The sequence below is a fragment of the Xiphophorus couchianus genome, chromosome 20, assembly GCF_001444195.1.
Source record: "Xiphophorus couchianus chromosome 20, X_couchianus-1.0, whole genome shotgun sequence".
Lineage (NCBI taxonomy): Eukaryota > Metazoa > Chordata > Actinopteri > Cyprinodontiformes > Poeciliidae > Xiphophorus > Xiphophorus couchianus.
In genome coordinates this window covers 29,057,451-29,077,570 of record NC_040247.1, presented here as the reverse complement: position 1 = coordinate 29,077,570, position 20,120 = coordinate 29,057,451, and the positions used below count along the sequence as shown (strand labels likewise).

The window sequence follows — 20,120 nt, the reverse complement described above, 5'->3', positions numbered from 1 at the left end:
ATCAAAACAGCACAGGAAGAGCGGCAGGCATCCTGCACTCGTCCATCTTCTTAAAACAGCACACTTCTCCTTCCACATATCCCATATGCTCCACATGTTCCGCCTGTGATAGAGGTGTTAACAGGGCTTGTTCTCAGTCAAGGGAGCAAAATATGCCTTTTTATTCTTGGGCCACCTTCATCTAAATCAATTCCTCCTGTAATTTTTTTCACCCCCTTTTCTTCTCCCTCCAGTTAAAGTTGGGCATAGTCAAAGATGTAGATGGTGGGTGGGGAGGTGTGCATCTCCAGCAGCCACTCAGGGGAGCTCATTAAAGCCGCCCGCAGCCCAAAGGCTTGGTGTTGAGCTGGCACCACTTCTGACACCAAATCAGTACCATCAGCATTTAAGCCAGAGAGAGAGAAAGCATCCTGACAGCCTGTCACAACAACAAGGTGTCCAGATGGAAAAAATGAATAGGCCTACTGCTCTTAGCAGACGGTTCTCAGAGTGGCCGCATAGATTCACTGAACAAACCGAGGTTTTGAATTCAAAGAACAAAAACCCGAATGACGACAGAAGCAGCAGACACGCTGATATCATCAGTCAAAGAAATCCAGCTGTTCTTCAGAGGAACATCTGGACTGGAGCCTCGCCGGCTAAACAGCAAACCGCACGGCGGTGAGGCAGGGCGTGCGAAAGACGTACTACTCTGAAGGATGCCCGTCGCGTAGCATCTACGGCGTGTTCAGAGCATCACCACGGCAACAAGCAGCAGATGTATGTGTACAGAAGCAAAGGCGGGTTTAATGAGTGTTTGCTGTCCTGTGCAGAGAAATGTTGGCTCCACGCCGCTGTCAGGCGGCTGGGAGCAGACGGTGTACAGCTTGAAGGATGAAACCGGCTACAAGCAGAAACAGACTGAGCTGTTTTAAATATCGACATGTACCCGATTCCCTTTCATGGATTGTGCCTCGCGAAAGTATTCATATCCTCTTTAACACGTTCTTGTCACATTTCAACAACAAACTTCTGGATTTTATTCCGATTTTCTGTGATAGACAAGTGCAAAGCGCATAATAGTGACGTGGAGGGAAAAAGTGTGGTACATCATGAAAATCATTGTTCTCTGATTCAGTACTACTCCCGCTAGCTCAGGTTATAACAAGTCATGAGATTTGTTACCATGGTTACACAGATGAAGTGTAGCAGTAACACTGTTAGATGACTATGTATCCAAATGCTGAGTTGCCATAACTTTCTTCAGCTGACCAGAACCAAAACTGAAGTTATTATTTTTGGACGGTCGCTTCTGCTTCTACAACTTTAAAAAGTGACCAGGACCCAAATCTGGACGCAGTGATGATCTCAGACCTGGATCTTCAGAGACACATAAAGACAGTTGCAAAGTTGGCCCTCTATAACTGGAATAGTGTCTTCACATTTCTGCCTAAAAGGTCAATCAGACATCTGAAGCTGATGCTTGCTAGTGAGAACAATGTGGATTAGATGTGTTTTTTCAGCTTCCTCAATACTTAAGAGCAATTCTGCTTCATATTGTTACTTCACATGCATCTAAGTTCTCTCTCTGACAAATTGTTTTAATGTCTAGAATGACAAAAACCGAAGGCCGACAACAAAAAGTCGCCACTTGTAGCTCCAGAGGAGACTGACAGACAGAACACAACGATTGATAGATTTAATGACTTAGAAGCAGAACTTGCATCTTTATCAAATCTTATTGACCGAATTAAGGATGTGGAAGATGGAGGCGCCTCCCCCAAAGCTAGGATCCAGGCAGAGGATGAGGCGCTTGGGGTGAAAATGATCGATATACAGTTTAATTTAATTTCCCTTTGGGACCAATAAAGTATTATTAAATTTGAATTGAACTTGATCAGCCTGCCAGCCGTTTCCCCTCTTCCCTGAGGATAAGCCGGTCTACATTTTCCCTGGTAAACTGACAGAAGTGATAAAGCAGCAGTAGGCTTTTGATGGTATTGAGAACCAGCTGTGAGTTGCTGGAGTGAGGTGTGACTTCTTATGTCCAATATGTCTGCATGTCACCCACAGCTCCACTGACAAGACGTTCTCCTCTTGTGGACTGCAAAGGGTTTTGGCAGAAACTTTAACTGGACATAGAACATCTGGAAGTCAGTGACACTGTTATGCGCCTTTTTTTTTTATGATCGTTGGTGTATTTTACCATTTATGTTTGCTGAATTTTAGTGGGTAGAGTAGCATTTGTGCAAAGCTGGTTTGGCGTTTCGAAGGCCCGTGTGACCTGGCTACCTCAGTATGTGAGGTTTTTATTCTCACTGTTTGGGAGAGCGGGATGGAGGGAGGCGGATAATTTCTTGTGGCTTCTTCTTGTTGGAATTCGTATTACCGGTACTTCTCTTTCATGCTTTTTTCTTTTCTTATTTGACTTTCTAAATTGATTTAGATTTTTTTCCAAATGAATATCAAATGTGAGGTCTTCCAAATTCAATGCTCTTCTAACTGAACCTCGCTGGAGAAATCTGAAAAGACACGTTTCATACAACCTGATGGAGCTTGAGAAGAACTGCAGGAAAGAATGGGTGAAGCTACCTTAAAGGGATCCACGATTAGTTAAACATGTTAAACTATTAACTTAAAAATTGCTGTTTGTGATATGAAAAACTCATGTTTACTTCAAAATTTTACATCTTTCATTATATTTTTCACCCTTGGAAGTCGCCATTTTTTCACCCGCACACTGCATGCTGGGTTGATGACGCGATTAGGTCCGCTCTGTACTGGAGAGTGTGCAGGAAGGCTAACTTTACCAGAACGCGCTCCAGTTCAAATTAAAAAGGCTTAACGACGTTACTCATTGCTTTTTGGCTGGATTTGCTTTTTAGGCTGGTTTTCCATTCGTAGTAAATGTGCAAAAACCCTCAAAAAGATTTATTTATTTTTTGTCCCATTTTCATAGTGGGGTATTTGTGTTAAATATTTTGAGGGAAAAGATGAATTTACAGAACACTTTCTTTCAAAGGAAACAACGTGAGCTCGCTCCTCCAAAGTTGCTCCTGTTGCCGTGACGCTGCTGCCACATTACAGAAAGCTGTCGCCGACTGTGAGTGGCTGAAATATGGCTGGTTTTCAATCCGGAGCACAATGAGAACGCATCACAGGAGATGAGCTGCCGCAGAGTCCCACCGACAGCCATGACGTGCCTGCTTATGATCTGAGTTGTTCAGATAATTTGATATGAATTTCTAAAAGGGCATCTGTCTCTAGTGGCATTATTACTTCAGCTGAACAGTCTATCAGACAGACACTTTTACAAGTTAAGCTTGAGCAAACTACACAACATGGAGCCTAGATGGACTCACTGCCATCAACTCCATTGTCATCATTCTGTTATTTCTCTCTCTTTCTGTCTTATTCTCCCTCTAAAGGCCTTACCTTTCATTCTTAAGTTTTTTTTGTTTGTTTTGCCAAGCTAAATAAAAGTATAATAAAACAATCATTTATTCAAAGCCAGTCGCCCATAGCTTGTTTTTTCCCCGGTCTCATCTACCCAAAGCACAGTCATTTCCATACAGTCACATTAGAAGCTAATCAGACACTAAAAGGCTTTTTATTAGGGCCAGAAAACACAGAGCGGTGTGTGGAGACCGCTGACAGCAGCAGTACTTCCCACTAATTAACGAGTGGTCCACCACCTGCCCCTCAGTAATATCGTTATCCTTCTGCTCATAAAACACGCTTGTAGGCAGCTGCTCCTGGTTTTTAATCACTTTTGATGGTTGGTCCTGCGAGAGTTAATCAGTGGCAGTAAAATCACTCGTTCAACTTACTGAGTCTTCAGTCTTGTTCGAACTGTTATCAGGAAATTATCATTTCAACAAAAACTGTCGTGTTCTTGGATCTACCTTAGGTGTTGCAATCCCTCTCGTGAGCCCTGGGTATGTGCCCTCAGCAACTTGATGGCGAGATAAATATGCAGTATGAGGCCACATTTGATTTTCTTCTTTGGCTACACTCCCTCGTTTCTGGTTAAAACTGACAATTGTGTATGAATCTTACCTTCATTTAAATATGAGGTCCATGCACCTGTCCTTCTCCATGAATATCTGTCACTCTGTTGTTAAGTAAAACAACAGAGTGTTTTTTTTTAACAACAGAGGTTTTTTAAAAGAAACATAGTTTCTTTTATGTTTTTTGTCAATGTCAAGAGGATGGGCAGGGGCACGAGCATCGTTTTACTTCTCAGGTTTACAGGTGAGGCACTGACCGCCATAACCGCCCGTCAATGAGCTACCCGGACACTGGGACATCGATAATTTGGAGTTGGGTTGGATTTAAGAGTTGGAGTAATCTTTTTGTACCCACCTGAGGACGTTTAAAATAAATCAGAATATTTTTTTGAATATGATCCTCCCCCTGCAGTAGCAGTTGCAGGTTTTTAATGCATTTTTTAAGACTTTATAGTTGGTGTTCAGATATTAATCTTCCAATAACACATAATTATGCGTCAAGTGATAGTTTCAAATTTCCTGCCAACTTTAAACACCTTTTTAACTCAAAAACAAGACGGGCCACTGGACGAATGACTGCCCTAGCACCCAACCACCGGGCTTAGCAAGTTTTTTGGGGGAAACCTTGAGTTGGTTGAGCTTGTTTGACTTTGGGAGACTCACGCCCAGAATGTATACGGTATATACTATAGCCTCTAGTGAACTGCTGTATCTTCTGGTCTCATTTTGATGAGGTTTTTTTTTCCAGTTGTAATCAAATAATCTTTACATATTATGAAATGGGTTTGCTTGTGGATAAGATGTTGTTGTTCACTATACCATGTATCAACATCCCTCCTCTCTGTTGCCTAGAAGTCCAAATCTGGAGTCCATAGCAGAGTCATGCTCCCATGTGCACACAATTACCATCTACCTATTTCTTTGTCACTTTTCTCCAAATGTGCAAAACTCCAAATGTGTTAAAAACCTAACTTTAAAAACTCACATTGTATTATCACTGTAGGACACAGTCAAGTCTAATGTTCTCAAATTCTGTGACATCTCAAAACAGCACATGTGAGTAATAATAGGTTTTGTCACTATAATGCATAAAGAAACTGGCCTCATCCATCTAAGACACAGTGCAGGAGTAAAGAGGAAATGGCCTTTTAGTTAAAACAGTAAAATATTGTTCTGTGTAAGTAATCCTCCCTAACACATGAGAATGGTGGGGGGATGGGTGGGTTTTACAGATTATCCGTCCATTCAGATGCTCCAGTCACCATTTGCATAATTCCATATTGCCCTTGTTTGATTATAAATGTCTGGCGAGAACAAAGAGTGTGCTCTCTTTATCTACTCTCAACAGTAACCGTCTTCCTGGTCACAATACAAAACAAGAGACTAGCACAAACTCTTAAAAAACAACATACAAAAAAAACAACATCCTATTTACTCCTACTGCAATAAAAAAAAAAAAACTAAATGAGTCCATCCATTGAACCAAACCTATATCTACACTGTTATGTTAAACATACATTTTGTTTCTTATGGTGGAAATATTCCTATTTACTCACCGGCAGTGGTCATATGGTTGGAGAAACTAGCTATGACCTAAATTCACATAAGACCAGCACCCAACCATTTCTAGTTTATTACTTTATTTTTAAAAAGCCTTGTGTTTGGCGTGCTGTTGTGGCGCAGGGGCAAAGCACAACCTACGTATTGAGGCCTTAGTCCTCGTGGCGGTGGTTGCAGGTTCAATTCCCGGCCTGGCGACATTTGCTGCATGTCTTCCCTCTCTCTCATTACCCTCTTTCCTGTCGAACTGCTTTCAAATAAAGGCAATAAAACCTTTTTTAAAAAGGCCTTGTGTTTGTGCCTGTTCTGTGGGTGCTTTGGTGATTCCAGAGCACCCACGTGTGCCAGACAACCTACACTTCTCATTGATTTCTTAATGACCAACAAGTCTTACAAGCATGGTGAGTGCCATCGATGTGTATGACTGAATTGGACAGCGACTATTAGCCGCTATGGCTAGTGATGTGCACCATTGCATTGATTTGTGTCCACAAAACCGTACAAGATGAGCATGACTCTGTTACAAAAATGGTCATAGTGACCTTATTTCTTAATCTGACTTCTATAAAATATGACTTAATTTAAAGCTGAGGAAAATTGGCAATACTTTGAGATGTAAAATGTGTATTCTCCCTCTATAAATCTATAAACAGTTTGGTTTCTGTCAAGAAAACGAGGAGGAATAAAATTTAATTTTTATTACATTTTGGACAATTTAAGTTTTTATACTGGCAATTGCCACTGTAGGAGACAATTTGTTAAATACTTTATGATATAACTTATCCTATTTGACAACTATTATATCGACATTCTACAAATGAAAGACTCATTTATTCCAGATTTTGTTGTTTGTTGAACTTTCAGAAATCACAGCAGCTGCAGGGAACCACTGCAAAGGGAGAAAAAAAAAACAGCCGAAAAACAAATCAAGACCACTCATGTTCTTTTCTTTTGCTTCGTGTGTCAGCTGTATTCCACTCACACCTGCTGCCATGGCAACTGACACTTTTTTAAAATTAAAACTTTATACTAAACTGTGAAATGAGATCCCATTGGACCTTGTTATCTTCTTAACACAATGCTGACAATTAATAGTAAAGCACCGCGTCCCTTTTTTAGAGTGTTAGAGTGTCACGGATATTCCTGACTCCGTGCAAAACAATGTTGACGTGGGACACTACAGTAGATAGTCACGTGATGTCCAATCCAGTAACAGCCCCATAAATCGTGAGCACCCACCAGCAGAAACACAAATCGCCACCCCTGGTACAGGTACATTTGATTCAATCTATAGTCTTCTCATCCTTAAATCATCAAATAATCAAAAAATTAAAACATGGTCTGAATGTAAAATAGACCCCGCATATGGGTGATGTCACCTATGCTGGGATCAACTCAAAACCTTCCCGAGATCAACTGGTCGATCGCTATCGATGCATTGAGCACCCCTGTTGTTGAGCATTGCCAACTCTGTTGCTGATTTTGCCTAGTTGACCACAGTAAGGCTTCGGTCAGAAAGTAAACAGAAGTCGATTTTTAACCGTTTACTTTAGAACTACAGGTAGCCGTTCTACAGAGACGCATAAACATACAGGCAGATATACAATGGAATGATCAAAGTACATGTCTGTTTGAATTACCCAGTCAAAGGCCAGATCTAGTTTCAGTTGAGAAACTGTGGACTTCAAAACTCGTGTTGAAAGATGTTCTCTATCAAATCTGATTGAGCTTGAGTCGTTTTACAGAGAACAAAAGTCAAAATGCAGATATACGATCTTGGTAGAGACAAACTCCAAAAGCAGTCAAAGATTCTGTTACAAAGAGCTGACTCAAGAAAGGATCAATACTAATGGACACCACACTTCTCAGATTAGTTTTCAATACTGACTCCATTAATCATTTGACTTCCATCTCACAGTTTGGCACCACTTTGTGTCGCTTTGGTCCATCAAATCTAGGTTGGAACCTGATGTAAATCTTAAAAAAGTAAAGTGGTATGAATATTTTTTGCAAACCATTTCACTTGTATTGTTTCATATTATTATTTGCAATTGCATGTATTATTTAATTGAAATATGTATATCAGAGAGGAAATGACGACTCATTGAACATGTAAACCTCAAAAGCAGCAACGTGATCTCTCATCTGATCTGATCTCATCTGATCTGATGAGGCGGAGCACAGACAGATCCAGATGTAAATGGGCCATCAACGCCTAGGAGCATGCGTTGCCTTGTGTTTGTGAACCGATTGATCAGAAACAAACACTAATCACAGACTGAATGCAGTGTCTGTCGAGGACCAACCACAACAACAAATGTCCCATTCAGAGCAGCTGACCTCCCTGACACATGAACCTTTGTCCTCACTTTAGCCCCTCACAGGGGGCCTAGACATGGGTTACTATTCATCGTTATTCTAAAGTGAACACTTATATTCATGTTTACATGGAGCAAACTGAACAAACTCATAACAGTAACAACTGTGGTATTTTATGAGAAAAAAAAAAAACAGTTTTGTTTACGTAGCGCCTTACCTTTTATAGAAAGCATGCAGAGGATGAAGACAGAGGAACTGCCAGTAATCCAAACAAAAAGCTTTGAACTTCCACATGGTCTCTGACATTAAGAAACGCAGATCTTCAAAAGGTCCATCCTCCTTCTACAAATACAGCATAGCCACAAAAAGAATCCTAGGTCAGACCGTCCACATGATGTGGCCCCTCCTCAGCACCATCCTGTGTATCTGAGTCAAGTGGAGGCGGGTGGGTGTGGGTTGTGGGGGAGTTGAACCCGCGTCTCTCCGCTGCCTTTGTTGATGGTGAGCAGTTTTCAGAATCCGGTCGAACACTGCGTGTTTCTCTCTCTCTGCTGCTGCTGAGGGAACATGTGGCTCAACACCTCTGAGGCAGGAGCAGCCACTTACAGCTGCTCCCATTGTCCAAGCGGACGCACTGACAAGATCTGCCTGCGCTGCGCCTACCCGGGCCAACAAAGACACAAAGGCCTCCCCCTCCAGCCCCCGGGTGGCTGTATCAGTTAGACTTTATCAGATGCTGCGCAGACCTCTGCCGGGCCGACCCACTCTGAGTCGAGATAATCGGCCGCGGCACCTTGTGCGCTAGGGACTAGCCAGCACGCACAAAACTTTGGCAGGTTGACAGAAGAACCGAAAACACAGCATGAAAAGCTGCAGGAGGCACTGACTGTTTCTGTAGCATTTGCCGACTGGCTTAAGAAAGGGAGAGTGCTCCTTTTGTCATGAGGTGTTGATTAAAGAGGAGCCAAATGCAGAGCAGCAGAGAAGATAATGAAGATTTGATGGGGAAAAAAGGACAAAAAAAACTTACAAAAAAACATGGGAGCACAGGGAGCCAGAGGAGACCAAAAAAGGTCAAAGGAACAACAGGGAAGTAAGGGGATTTAATAGAAGGAACAAAGGATCTGGGCTGATTAACTAATTTCAGATGTGAAGGTATGAAGGGAGAGTGAGAGGAAGTGACACGGGGGTCGAAAGAGACCAGACAGGGGACTAGGAAATGGATCTAACAGTAAAGCAAAACTAAACATAATGAAACTAGAGCACCTAAAATAACTAGACATAAATAAACATAAATAAACATAAGTAGAATCACTAAGAAAGGACCGAACTAGAGGAAAATAGAAACAAGGCAGATGTCATCGAAATGAGAAACTAAGGAATACAACAATAATGAAGCTAGAATAAAATAACTAAAACACAAAAACAACCCAAGACCCTAACAGCTTTGATGTAGAATGCAAAAAAAAGATGCATGTAAACCTTATTAGAGCAATGTTTACTCAAGGTGGAAAAGATGCTCCAGATTCACTTTATCAGTAAATAACACAAAAAAGACTCAATGACTTGCACCAAACAAATTCACTCAGCTGAAACGGGTGAAGGAGATCCTGCCTCTCGTCTAGTGTTCACCAAGTGTCTGAAACTATGCTTTACATATAGCGACTACAGACTTCAAACAGGTAGCGGTCAGATGGTAGAGTGCTTTCCAGAGGTCATGGTGTTCTTCATATCTGAGCAGAACTTCCCTCTTTAAATGTGAATAGAAGTTGAGTGGTGTCAAATTTAGCAGTTGTAGGATTTCTCTTTGGCCTTTGGGTAATGTGCCAAACAAACACTTTTCAACAGAGTTCGTTTTTAAGAACTTGTGACAATTTTTCCTTGTCACAAGTGAAGTAATCTGTCAGTGGAACCAGAATGTTTCCATCAATATTAAAGAATTATTTACGTAAAAGAAGCTTCTATATCTTGCTGAAAAATTACTTGGAACTGGTGCGTTCACACTAAACGTGGTGTGTCTGGTTTACATTCAGACTCTATGTAGAGGCGCGTCGAGGGCCGTTGCGGCGCATTTCGAGCATCTAGCGCAGTGTGATTTGAACCGCTTGGAGCGTTTGATCCGTAAAGAGCGTCCAACGGAAATCAACGGCTGGAGCTGATGCGTCTGATGCGCCTCCACATTGACTTTGAATGTAAGCCAGACGTGCGAAACGGTAGGTGTAGAGCAAAATGTCAAGCGTCTGCAGTCAAAGTGCACACATGTCAAACTTGAAGTGTCGAACGCATTTTTGACGCGTTAAACGCGTTTGTTGTGAAGGCACAACAAGTTAGTTTTGTCTTATTTCAAATGTACTAAGACATTTGCACTAAAATCTAGACTAAAATCACTGGGTAAGACTTTGTCTTTTTGCAGTACAACAATTTTGTTTGCACAGCTTTACTGCCAGACCGGTATATGTTTATCCTGGTGGGATTTCTGGTACATTCTCTCCTGTGAATATTCGATCTCGTGAATCCAGTGGTCCACGGTGAGACCGTTGAATCGGAGACTGCAGGTCAGGAAAAAAAACAAAACGTATCGGAGCGTGAAAAACGTCAGACGCAGGTGCCGTGTGTTGGCCTTTAGAATGCATTACTATTAAGGACGCTCCAGCAGCACATGGATCCCAACTAGGTTTATAGATTGTGCTCCTCCAGCACCCAGCTGTGAGGTGAATGGAATGAGCTGGAGGAAAAAAAAAAAAGAAAAACATGTTGCTAATGACTGCAGACTCCCATTTGGCACCTGGGGGAGGATGAGCGCTTCGCTCCAGCTGAGCTTCGGTTTAATTCAAAGGCTTTTTAACAGGCTTGTGCCTGACCAGCAATTCCACGTTCACATGCGGAAGATACAGTATATACTGTATATATATATATGTATATAATGTATATCCATTCTTCCATGTACCATCTGTGCTTGCTTGTCCATGCAAGATTGCAGGGGGTTGATGTGTCTCTCTCTCTCTGTGGCGGTCAATGGGCGAGAGGCATAATTCAACACAGAGAACGGTGCATGGAGACAATCACACATAATGGCAGGTAACTTAAGAAATTTGTTGCTGGACTGAAGGAGAAAGTCTGAGAACCTTCATAGAGCACAAGCATGCACAGGGAGAACTCCATGAAGAAAGGACAAGTTGATCCGTTTAACTTCTTGATTCTGCTTGGCTAACAGTGCTACCAGCTGCGCCACAGTGGAAACACACATTGGCATTTTGACCCAGATCCACCAACAACAGTAAAAGCAATGGCTGCCCTGTGCATTTGTTCATTAAGAGCCTGGTGAATCTAGCTGGAATGCTAATTAGCACCTACTCTCTTATTTCTATTGTGAATTTTTGAATTTGCTACGGCTAACACTCACACTGCAATGCAATCTGATGTTGTTTGGTTTTTTATCTGTGAAAGGTAATATAAGATAAACCTGACTTATATGTTCATTCTTGAAATAGAAATTCAGACTAGTCACCTTTACAGCTTTTGCCATTGAAATGGATTCTTTCAGTATTAGGCTTTTTACTCCTGTTTTGATTATGGAACAATCAGAAGTTCAATAACGACATGGGATTTTTTTTTTGTTACTTTTCCCCCCAGAGTTCTTCAAACATGATCAACATTTGATATTCTCTTCTTCCTTCCTGACAGCAAGCTTTACATCTCAGCCATTATGTGGAACAAGTTGGTCAATGTTGTATCAAAGTCTGGCAAAGGTTTTGAAAAAGAAAAGCTTTAAAAGCAGTTCTGAGAGAGCCTAAGGTAGAAACGCATTCATTATCCAAGCTGGGACATCTCCACCCTTCCAGGAGTTCATTAAAGACCTCACTACTTTCTCTTGACAGTGTCAGATACATGCTTTGCTTATAGTTCCTGGGAGACAAAAGCAAAGGATTTTTTTTTCTCATTTATTTTGCTGTAGATTCATAACCAATCAGCACTTGTATTACCAATATGTCGACTTGCTGAGGTCAGTAAATCAGACAAAACCGCATTGGATGTCTGTGCTCGGATCTAAAAGCCCCATGAGTCTCCCGGACCCCCAAGGGACCCTGACCCATATAATTGTAGCTATTGTGAGTCTGAGTGGAGCCAGCTGAGCCTATAGCGTAATATTAATGTTCTCTAAGAGGAGATCCTATACTTTACATTTTCATATGTTTACTAAATACTATGAACCTCTCCTTCAGTCTCAGAAGACTGAGCTAAAGACCAAACCTATAAAAAAATGACCTTCTCTCTTGATTTTTTTAAATATAAATGATTGTTTTAACTTGAGAAAAGGTTAACTATTCAATCTATGGAAATGGCTCTTGCTACAAACATCAGCATGTTTAATGTCTCACTCAGTATGCATTCCACACAGTTCTTCCTTTTTGACTGATGGTTAAATGGTTAGTTTGGGTTTTCAGTAAGCATAACACCTTTAGCATTAGGAGGAAGATCTCGTCTCTGAGTTTGTTCAACAATATCTTCTTAGGGCGGTGGAAGCTAATGGCTAGTCGCTTGTACACCATGGAAATTAATTAATATATGAATATATATTAATATTAATAATATGTCAGGCGGGATACCTGTCTGGCACCTCTAATAAAAAAGCAAACAAACTCACAAACAAAACTAGAACAACTTTAACACGGTCACAACTTAACTTAGCCAGTTTATACGTCGCTCTTCTCAGACTGCGGTTCAGTACAGCAGCAGCCTTAGAACAGTGCTCCCCCTGGCGGCTCTGCGGCCTAACAGCGCCAACACTGCTGCCCAACCAAACCGAACAATGGCGGAAGCTCCACTAGCTTCATCTCAGCTAGCTGAAATATGGCGGCAAGCTAACAGAGACAGCCTTCTTATTGTTCAAACAAATTTGCTGTGCCTATAACGTACAGTATGACAGAATCAAACTACTATATATGCTTTTAATGTTATAGTTTAGTTTGAATATTGAAGCAATTGACCTATCTCATGATATTATAATGGATTAAGATAATCAGTCAGTGAAAGCATGTTTTATCTGTAATCAGCAGAGGTGTGACCAAGTCACTGTGTTGCAAGTCTCAAGTAAGTCTCAAGTCTTTGTCCTCAAGTCCCAGTCAAGTCTCAAGTAAAGACAGGCAAAAGTCGAGTCAAGTCTCAAGTCAGGAACCTTTAATTTCAAGTCATTTCGAGTCGTTTTTATTTTATTTTTTTTTATAATTTGCAATTATACATAAAATTCAAATAATAGACCATTTGTTCGTTTTAAAATATGTATTTATCTCAAATGATAGAACATGTGTAGCTGAACACAAAGTATAAAAAACATTTTTAAATTGGACCACTTTATTGCCCAGTTCTGTTAAACTTGATATTCAATAAAAAAAGAGGAAAATGCTGACATTTCCACAGCACAATACAAAGAACCATAACAGCAGTTTTTTCCTCTTTTCTCTGACCTGTCAAAACAATATATTGTCAATATAATTTCCCAACGTAGATGTCTTCAAATACACCAACCATCCTTAGATGATACTAGACCCGGCTCATCATCATGATGGGACAGAGAGACTCTGTTCCCTGTGTTCAGGTCCAGAATCTGCTTTCTGTTCCGGAGCCCCGCTCACTATCCACCGGCTTCCTGAGCTAACACGGTGCACATTATTTGTGGAGGCATTTGAAGGACCGGATTTATGGTAAATAATCACCAATTTAACCCGGAGTACACATGCTAACACGAAGTTAGCTAAAGTCAGCTATCTTACAGCAAAAGAAAAGCGCCACCTACCGATCTTTGTGAAGCTTCAAATGCCGGACAAAGTTGGACGTCGTGGCATCTCCATCCGATATTCTCTTCTTGCATGTTTTACAAGTTGCAGTTCGTTTTTTAGTCGAAAGTTCATAACCTACGTAGCCAAAAGAAATTACTCGCGGAAGCATATTCGAGCGGTTATTTCGTATTTCGTTCCCTGAGCTCTGTAGCTTTGCCGCGTTTTTTTAAACGTCCAAATCCTGTTAATTTGATTGGTTGTGCTGCAGCTACGTACACATACATACATAAGGAGAGAGGAAAACCATAGTGACGGTCTGCGCATATTGATACGGAATGAGTGACATTAATTAATGACGCCACTTTATAAATAATGTGTTTTAAATTTTAAGACTTTGAGTAAAAAATATCAAGTCTTTTCAAGTAAACAGCTTCAAGTCGAGTCAAGTCCCAAGTCAATGGCATGAAAGTCAAAGTCAAGTCCGAGTCTTTTAGCATTTTTTCAAGACAAGTCTCAAGTCGTGATTTTAACGACTCGAGTCTGACTCGAGTCCAAGTCATGTGACTCGAGTCCCCACCTCTGGTAATCAGAACCGGCTCCAGAGGAATTTAGCTGGCTTATTTTGGGTGGGCATCATAAATCCGCTTTTAATCTAATATAAATATATAAACAAACAAACATTTATGTAACCTTTTAAATGATATAACTGTGTTGTTAGTACAAAATAAATACAAATGATGTAAACAGTGACATGTAGAAAATGCTGAGTAAATACATTCAGATTAGCATAAACAGGGCATACTATGCAGAAATCTAAGAAAACAGTACAATGTTTCCAATCTCTGAAGACTATTTCTGTTAATGCAAAAAATCAATCCACTCAAATACGTATGACATCGTATTTGTAATAAGACATATTAAATCTGTTTACGAAATTAATATTTGTAGATAGAAAAAAAGGAGTACATTTCCGCCAAAAAAAGCTCAGACATTTTCTAGAAAAGAAAAAAAACAAGGACATTTCTCAGCTCCAAAAGTTAAGAATTTGCAAGGAAAACTCAGGAATTTTGAGCTGAATCTCAGAAACTTTCTAGAAATTTCCATGTGTTGTTTTCTAGAAAATTCCTGAGTTTTTGTGGCAATTTACACTTTTTTCTATCTACAATGACCCTAATATGCTGTTGTAAGTAAGAGCAGGATTAGTTCATAACAGGAGTACAAGTTAAAAGTGCAGTGCAGTAAAACTACTCTCATAAGTACATTTTTCCCCCCAAAATGTTACTCAAGTAAATGTAACCATATTTGCCCACCTCTAGATAACAACAAATCAGTAGCAGTAGAATGGCTGGAGTTAGGCCATTTGGACATATACCTATTCAGGCTAGAGATAGTCCAACTGGCCTGAAGGATTTTATCTAGCAGGTGCTTTTGTTCAGTAAATAGGGCCATTACCTTATCAGTACCCTAGTAATGGCCTCAACGCATCTCACAGTTGCACAATTGTTCCTTAGACTTCGACTTCGACTTAGACTGACTTTGTTGTCATTTTCAATGCACAGGGTGAATACAGAACGAAATTTCGTTGCATACGGCTCAGGATAATGTTTGAGGTTCCAATGTTGTGAGTAAAATAAAATACAGTATAAAATATGAATATAAATCTAAATATAAAATATAAAGTGCAGGACTGACAGTAAAATAGAAGTTATTTAGCTCTGTACATGTGCAAGGTATAAAGTGGAGACCAGTTTTTGAGTGCAGTCCAGTTAAGAGCTCAGCAGTCTGATGGCAAGTAGGAAAAAGCTGTTTCGGAACCAGGTGGACCTGCACCGGATGCTGCAGAACCTCTTTCCAGAGGGCAGCAGGGAGAACAGTCCATGGTGGGGGTGTGAGGGGTCACTGATGATGTTTCGGCCTCAGGACACGCATCCTGCATCGATGGTTGACCTGACACTTCGCCCTTTTGCCTGAGCTGGGTGTGGAAGGTTGTTGCCGAAGCAGTTTCTCCTTGTGTGCCTACTTCTCACTCACATGAGAGTTACCGAACTCTTTTGCAAGCTCAACCAGGAAGTCCACCCGTCTCTCCTGCACCCCAATGCATGCCTGATAAAGCACATGTGCATTCAGTGCTGCCATGTCAATCATGTTTGCCAGGTTTGCTGACCAGCTGTCACATAGTGATGGAACCTTGGTCACCCCCCGCAAGATTATGACTGAAATAAATGCCATTAGTTCTTGTGAACTAAATAGGTGAAGCAGTCACCTATTTATCCTCCACAGCACAAAAGGCTGCATGCAAATTTGCATGTGCAAAGTCTCCCAGATTTCTTTTGCTTACACTTTTTGCATGATTTTTTTGAGGTGGATCAACACAATTAATACCCTCTTAGCTTTATTTCAAAGAGAAACATTACTAATTTCTTTTAGAAAAACCTTTGCATATTTCTTGAAACAGATTGTATGTTTTGCAAACTCTATGTACATTTGGCAAAATGACCTGGATAATGCAGCACAACATCATGGATCAGCTGCAAAAGGTCACATCTCTCCAAAAACACTTCATGTATGCTTCAAAACTAAACTGAAGAGCATTACCTACAGGAGATCTGATCTCCTGTAGGTATCATAGATACCCACCCCCAACATGGACTATTCACATTCCTACATTCTGGCCTGACGGTCAACGGCCACATTTACAATTGAAGAAGAATGCTAATTTGAGCCATCAGAGTCGTCAGGGTGGACTCAGGGCCTTTTGGCCCTGTTCAGCCATTCTGGGGAGAAATCGAAAACCCAGACATTCTAACTGTGTCTGGTGATATATTGGCATGGATTAGCTAGTCAGCTAACATTATCTGCGTCCAGCAGCATTGCTCAACTCGGTTTGTTTAGAAAAAAAAAATCTGTCTATAGATACCGGAGTGTTAGTTCTAGAGATAAGAAGTGGTCTCATATGAACTGCTGCCTCGCTCTTTCAAGCCTCCGGCAGGTTGAGCCCCGGTGCTGTCTTTGAAGAATCACTGAGAGGCAGGGACAGATGACGCCACAAACAAGATGAAAGGTGAAGCAAAATGTCAGCCAGGCCACTTTTCAGCAGATGAGAATCTGCTAACTGCGGAACCATCCCTAGTAATCATATTTAGGGGTAAGCTGAAATATGGAAAGGAGACAGGAACTAGGTCAATGTTCTTACATCAGCTGCTGAGAGGAGGTATGATCTTATACATAAAGAGAAACCATTTCACCGAGACCGGTTAAAAATGTCACTTGTCCAAAGTGTTTTCAGAAAGTTGATGCCAATATTTCTGCACATAGGCAAAGACGAGAAAAATGGCCATGGTGAGGTCATAGCAGAGGTGTGACCAAGTCACTGTGTTGCAAGTCTCAAGTAAGTCTCAAGTCTTTGTCCTCAAGTCCGAGTCAAGTCTCAAGTAAAGACAGGCAAAAGTCGAGTCAAGTCTCAAGTCAGGAACCTTTAATTTCAAGTCATTTCGAGTCCATCCATCCATCCATCCATTTTCCGTTCACCCTTGTCCCTAATGGGGTCGGGAGGGTTGCTGGTGCCTATCTCCAGCTACATTCCGGGCGAGAGGCGGGGTACACCCCGGACAGGTCGCCAGTCTGTCGCAGGGCAACACAGAGACATACAGGACAAACAACCATTCACACACACACTCACACCTAGGGAGAATTTAGAGAAACCAATTGACCTGACAGTCATGTTTTTGGACTGCGGGAGGAAGCCGGAGTACCCGGAGAGAACCCACGCATGCACAGGGAGAACATGCAAACTCCATGCAGAAAGACCCCGGCCGGGAATCGAACCCAGGACCTTCTTGCTGCAAGGCAACAGTGCTACCAACTGCGCCACTGTGCAGCCTCATTTCGAGTCGTTTATATTTATTTATTTTTTTTATAATTTGCAATTATACATAAAATTCAAATAATAGACCATTTGTTCGTTTTAAAATATGTATTTATCTCAAATGATAGAACATGTGTAGCTGAACACAAAGTATAAAAAACATTTTTAAATTGGACCACTTTATTGCCCAGTTCTGTTAAACTTGATATTCAATAAAAAAAGAGGAAAATGCTGACATTTCCACAGCACAATACAAAGAACCATAACAGCAGTTTTTTCCTCTTTTCTCTAACCTGTCAAAACAATATATTGTCAATATAATTTCCCAACGTAGATGTCTTCAAATACACCAACCATCCTTAGATGATACTAGACCCGGCTCATCATCATGATGGGACAGAGAGACTCTGTTCCCTGTGTTCAGGTCCAGAATCTGCTTTCTGTTCCGGAGCCCCGCTCACTATCCACCGGCTTCCTGAGCTAACACGGTGCACATTATTTGTGGAGGCATTTGAAGGACCGGATTTATGGTAAATAATCACCAATTTAACCCGGAGTACACATGCTAACACGAAGTTAGCTAAAGTCAGCTATCTTACAGCAAAAGAAAAGCGCCACCTACCGATCTTTGTGAAGCTTCAAATGCCGGACAAAGTTGGACGTCGTGGCATCTCCATCCGATATTCTCTTCTTGCATGTTTTACAAGTTGCAGTTCGTTTTTTAGTCGAAAGTTCATAACCTACGTAGCCAAAAGAAATTACTCGCAGAAGCATATTCGAGCGGTTATTTCGTATTTTGTTCCCTGAGCTCTGCAGCTTTGCCGCGTTTTTTTAAACGTCCAAATCCTGTTAATTTGATTGGTTGTGCTGCAGCTACGTACACATACATACATAAGGAGAGAGGAAACCATAGTGACGGTCTGCGCATATTGATACGGAATGAGTGACATTAATTAATGACGCCACTTTATAAATAATGTGTTTTAAATTTTAAGACTTTGAGTAAAAAATATCAAGTCTTTTCAAGTAAACAGCTTCAAGTCCAGTCAAGTCCCAAGTCAATGGCATGAAAGTCAAAGTCAAGTCCGAGTCTTTGAGCATTTTTTCAAGTCAAGTCTCAAGTCGTGATTTTAACGACTCGAGTCTGACTGAGTCCAAGTCATGTGACTCGAGTCCCCACCTCTGGGTCATAGAGTTTAGATTTAATCATTCTTTGTGAAATGCAGGTGGCACGAAACCCAACCGCTTTTATTGTTTATTACAAACAAAAGAAAATTTGATGGAACAAAAAAAGCGAAGAAAAAAACTCAACAAACAAATGAAAAAATGACAATACAAAACTGACCCACGTATAAGATACAATAGCTTTACATTTCACAAGACACAGTTGATCCAAAACATGCAATATGAAACTACCAATGTAATATGGGGCAGAGTCTGATTCAATGCTATCGTATTTTTTATGCCAGTAGTATATTTGCCATTTATCTCCAGCACATACATACGTCAAAGCCAAAAAAATGTAAAATCCAGTGAGAATATTTTGATGCAATATATCAGTGATCCACTGTTTACCCAAAACCTTGTATTTTCCCACCTTTCTTCACTTTCCTCTCCCTCTCCACGTCCATTAATTTGAAACATACCCAAAAGCAATTTCTGATTAAATTTAAAATATATAAATTTGGGCTGCAACAATTCATTTACTGATTTGGGGACTTGATTATGAAAATTCCTCGAGGTAAGTGATCTGCCTTGAGGCTTTGTTAAACTTTTTTTTTTTCCGTTGGGGCGCAATGTCTGTCGCGGAGCGCTCTCCTTTCCGAGGGACCTAACACATTATTTCAAACTCCTACCGTGCTAAAATACTCCCGAACCTCTGACTTTGGCCTCTGCTGGCTTCGCAGTGAAATTTTCCCCCCATTTTTAGCTTTTGTCTAACATCTTCCAGCTCCATTTTATTGCTTGTTGTAACTGCAGAGCGAGTCAAGTGCAAGTGTCCTGGGATGTGGGACTGATAGCTGCTCTTGTTACAGTGAGATTAACTTCTTCACCTTTCTTTGCTCACTAGTGTTAACTCACCTCCTCCCCTCGTTAGACTATAATAAGCCGATTAACACAAATTTATACTGTGCTTGTTGTAAGTTTATTAAGAACATGCCACAGAAGTCTGGACTGAACCCCAAATATCAACCAGGTGATTTTTAGGCCAATTTGGGTTCAGACTGCAGTTCTAAACTCTAGGAAACATCCACTACATACAGTATGTGTTTGATTAAATGTACCTCAATGCAGCAATAACGGCATGAAGAGGTGGACATAGTACCAAAAAGTGGTTCTACTGATGTAAGAGTAGCACCACTTCAACATATTTTTACTCCAGTAAAAATAAAAAGTACCCGTCCAAGAAATTAGTCAAAAAAAAGTAAAAAAAGTATTTGGTGAAAAGTCTAAAGTACTGAGTAACTGATCAAATTAGCAATCATTCAATGTTTAAAAATTACATTAAAATATATCGAAAATATAAAGTGAAGTGGAAATGTTCACATTTTAAGGACAAAAATGACAATAATTCATATAAGTAACAAAAAAAAAAAAAAACAAATCAGG

The 20,120-nt window shown here is 40.7% G+C and overlaps 1 protein-coding gene across 6 annotated transcripts in view; it reads right to left on the bottom strand.

Moving 5' to 3' along the window:
• The window catches only part of iqsec1b (IQ motif and Sec7 domain ArfGEF 1b), an 80,332-nt gene that overhangs the window by 35,799 nt on the left and 24,413 nt on the right, over positions 1-20,120 (bottom strand). Inside the window, exon 1 of one of the 6 annotated variants that reach the window (XM_028003346.1) lies at positions 8,086-8,480. The exons of the other annotated variants lie outside the window; for them this stretch is intronic. Coding sequence (XP_027859147.1) covers positions 8,086-8,174 — 89 coding nt within the window. The 5' untranslated portion in view covers positions 8,175-8,480. Of the gene's footprint in view, positions 1-8,085; positions 8,481-20,120 lie in introns of those variants that run through there. 6 annotated transcript variants of the gene reach the window in all.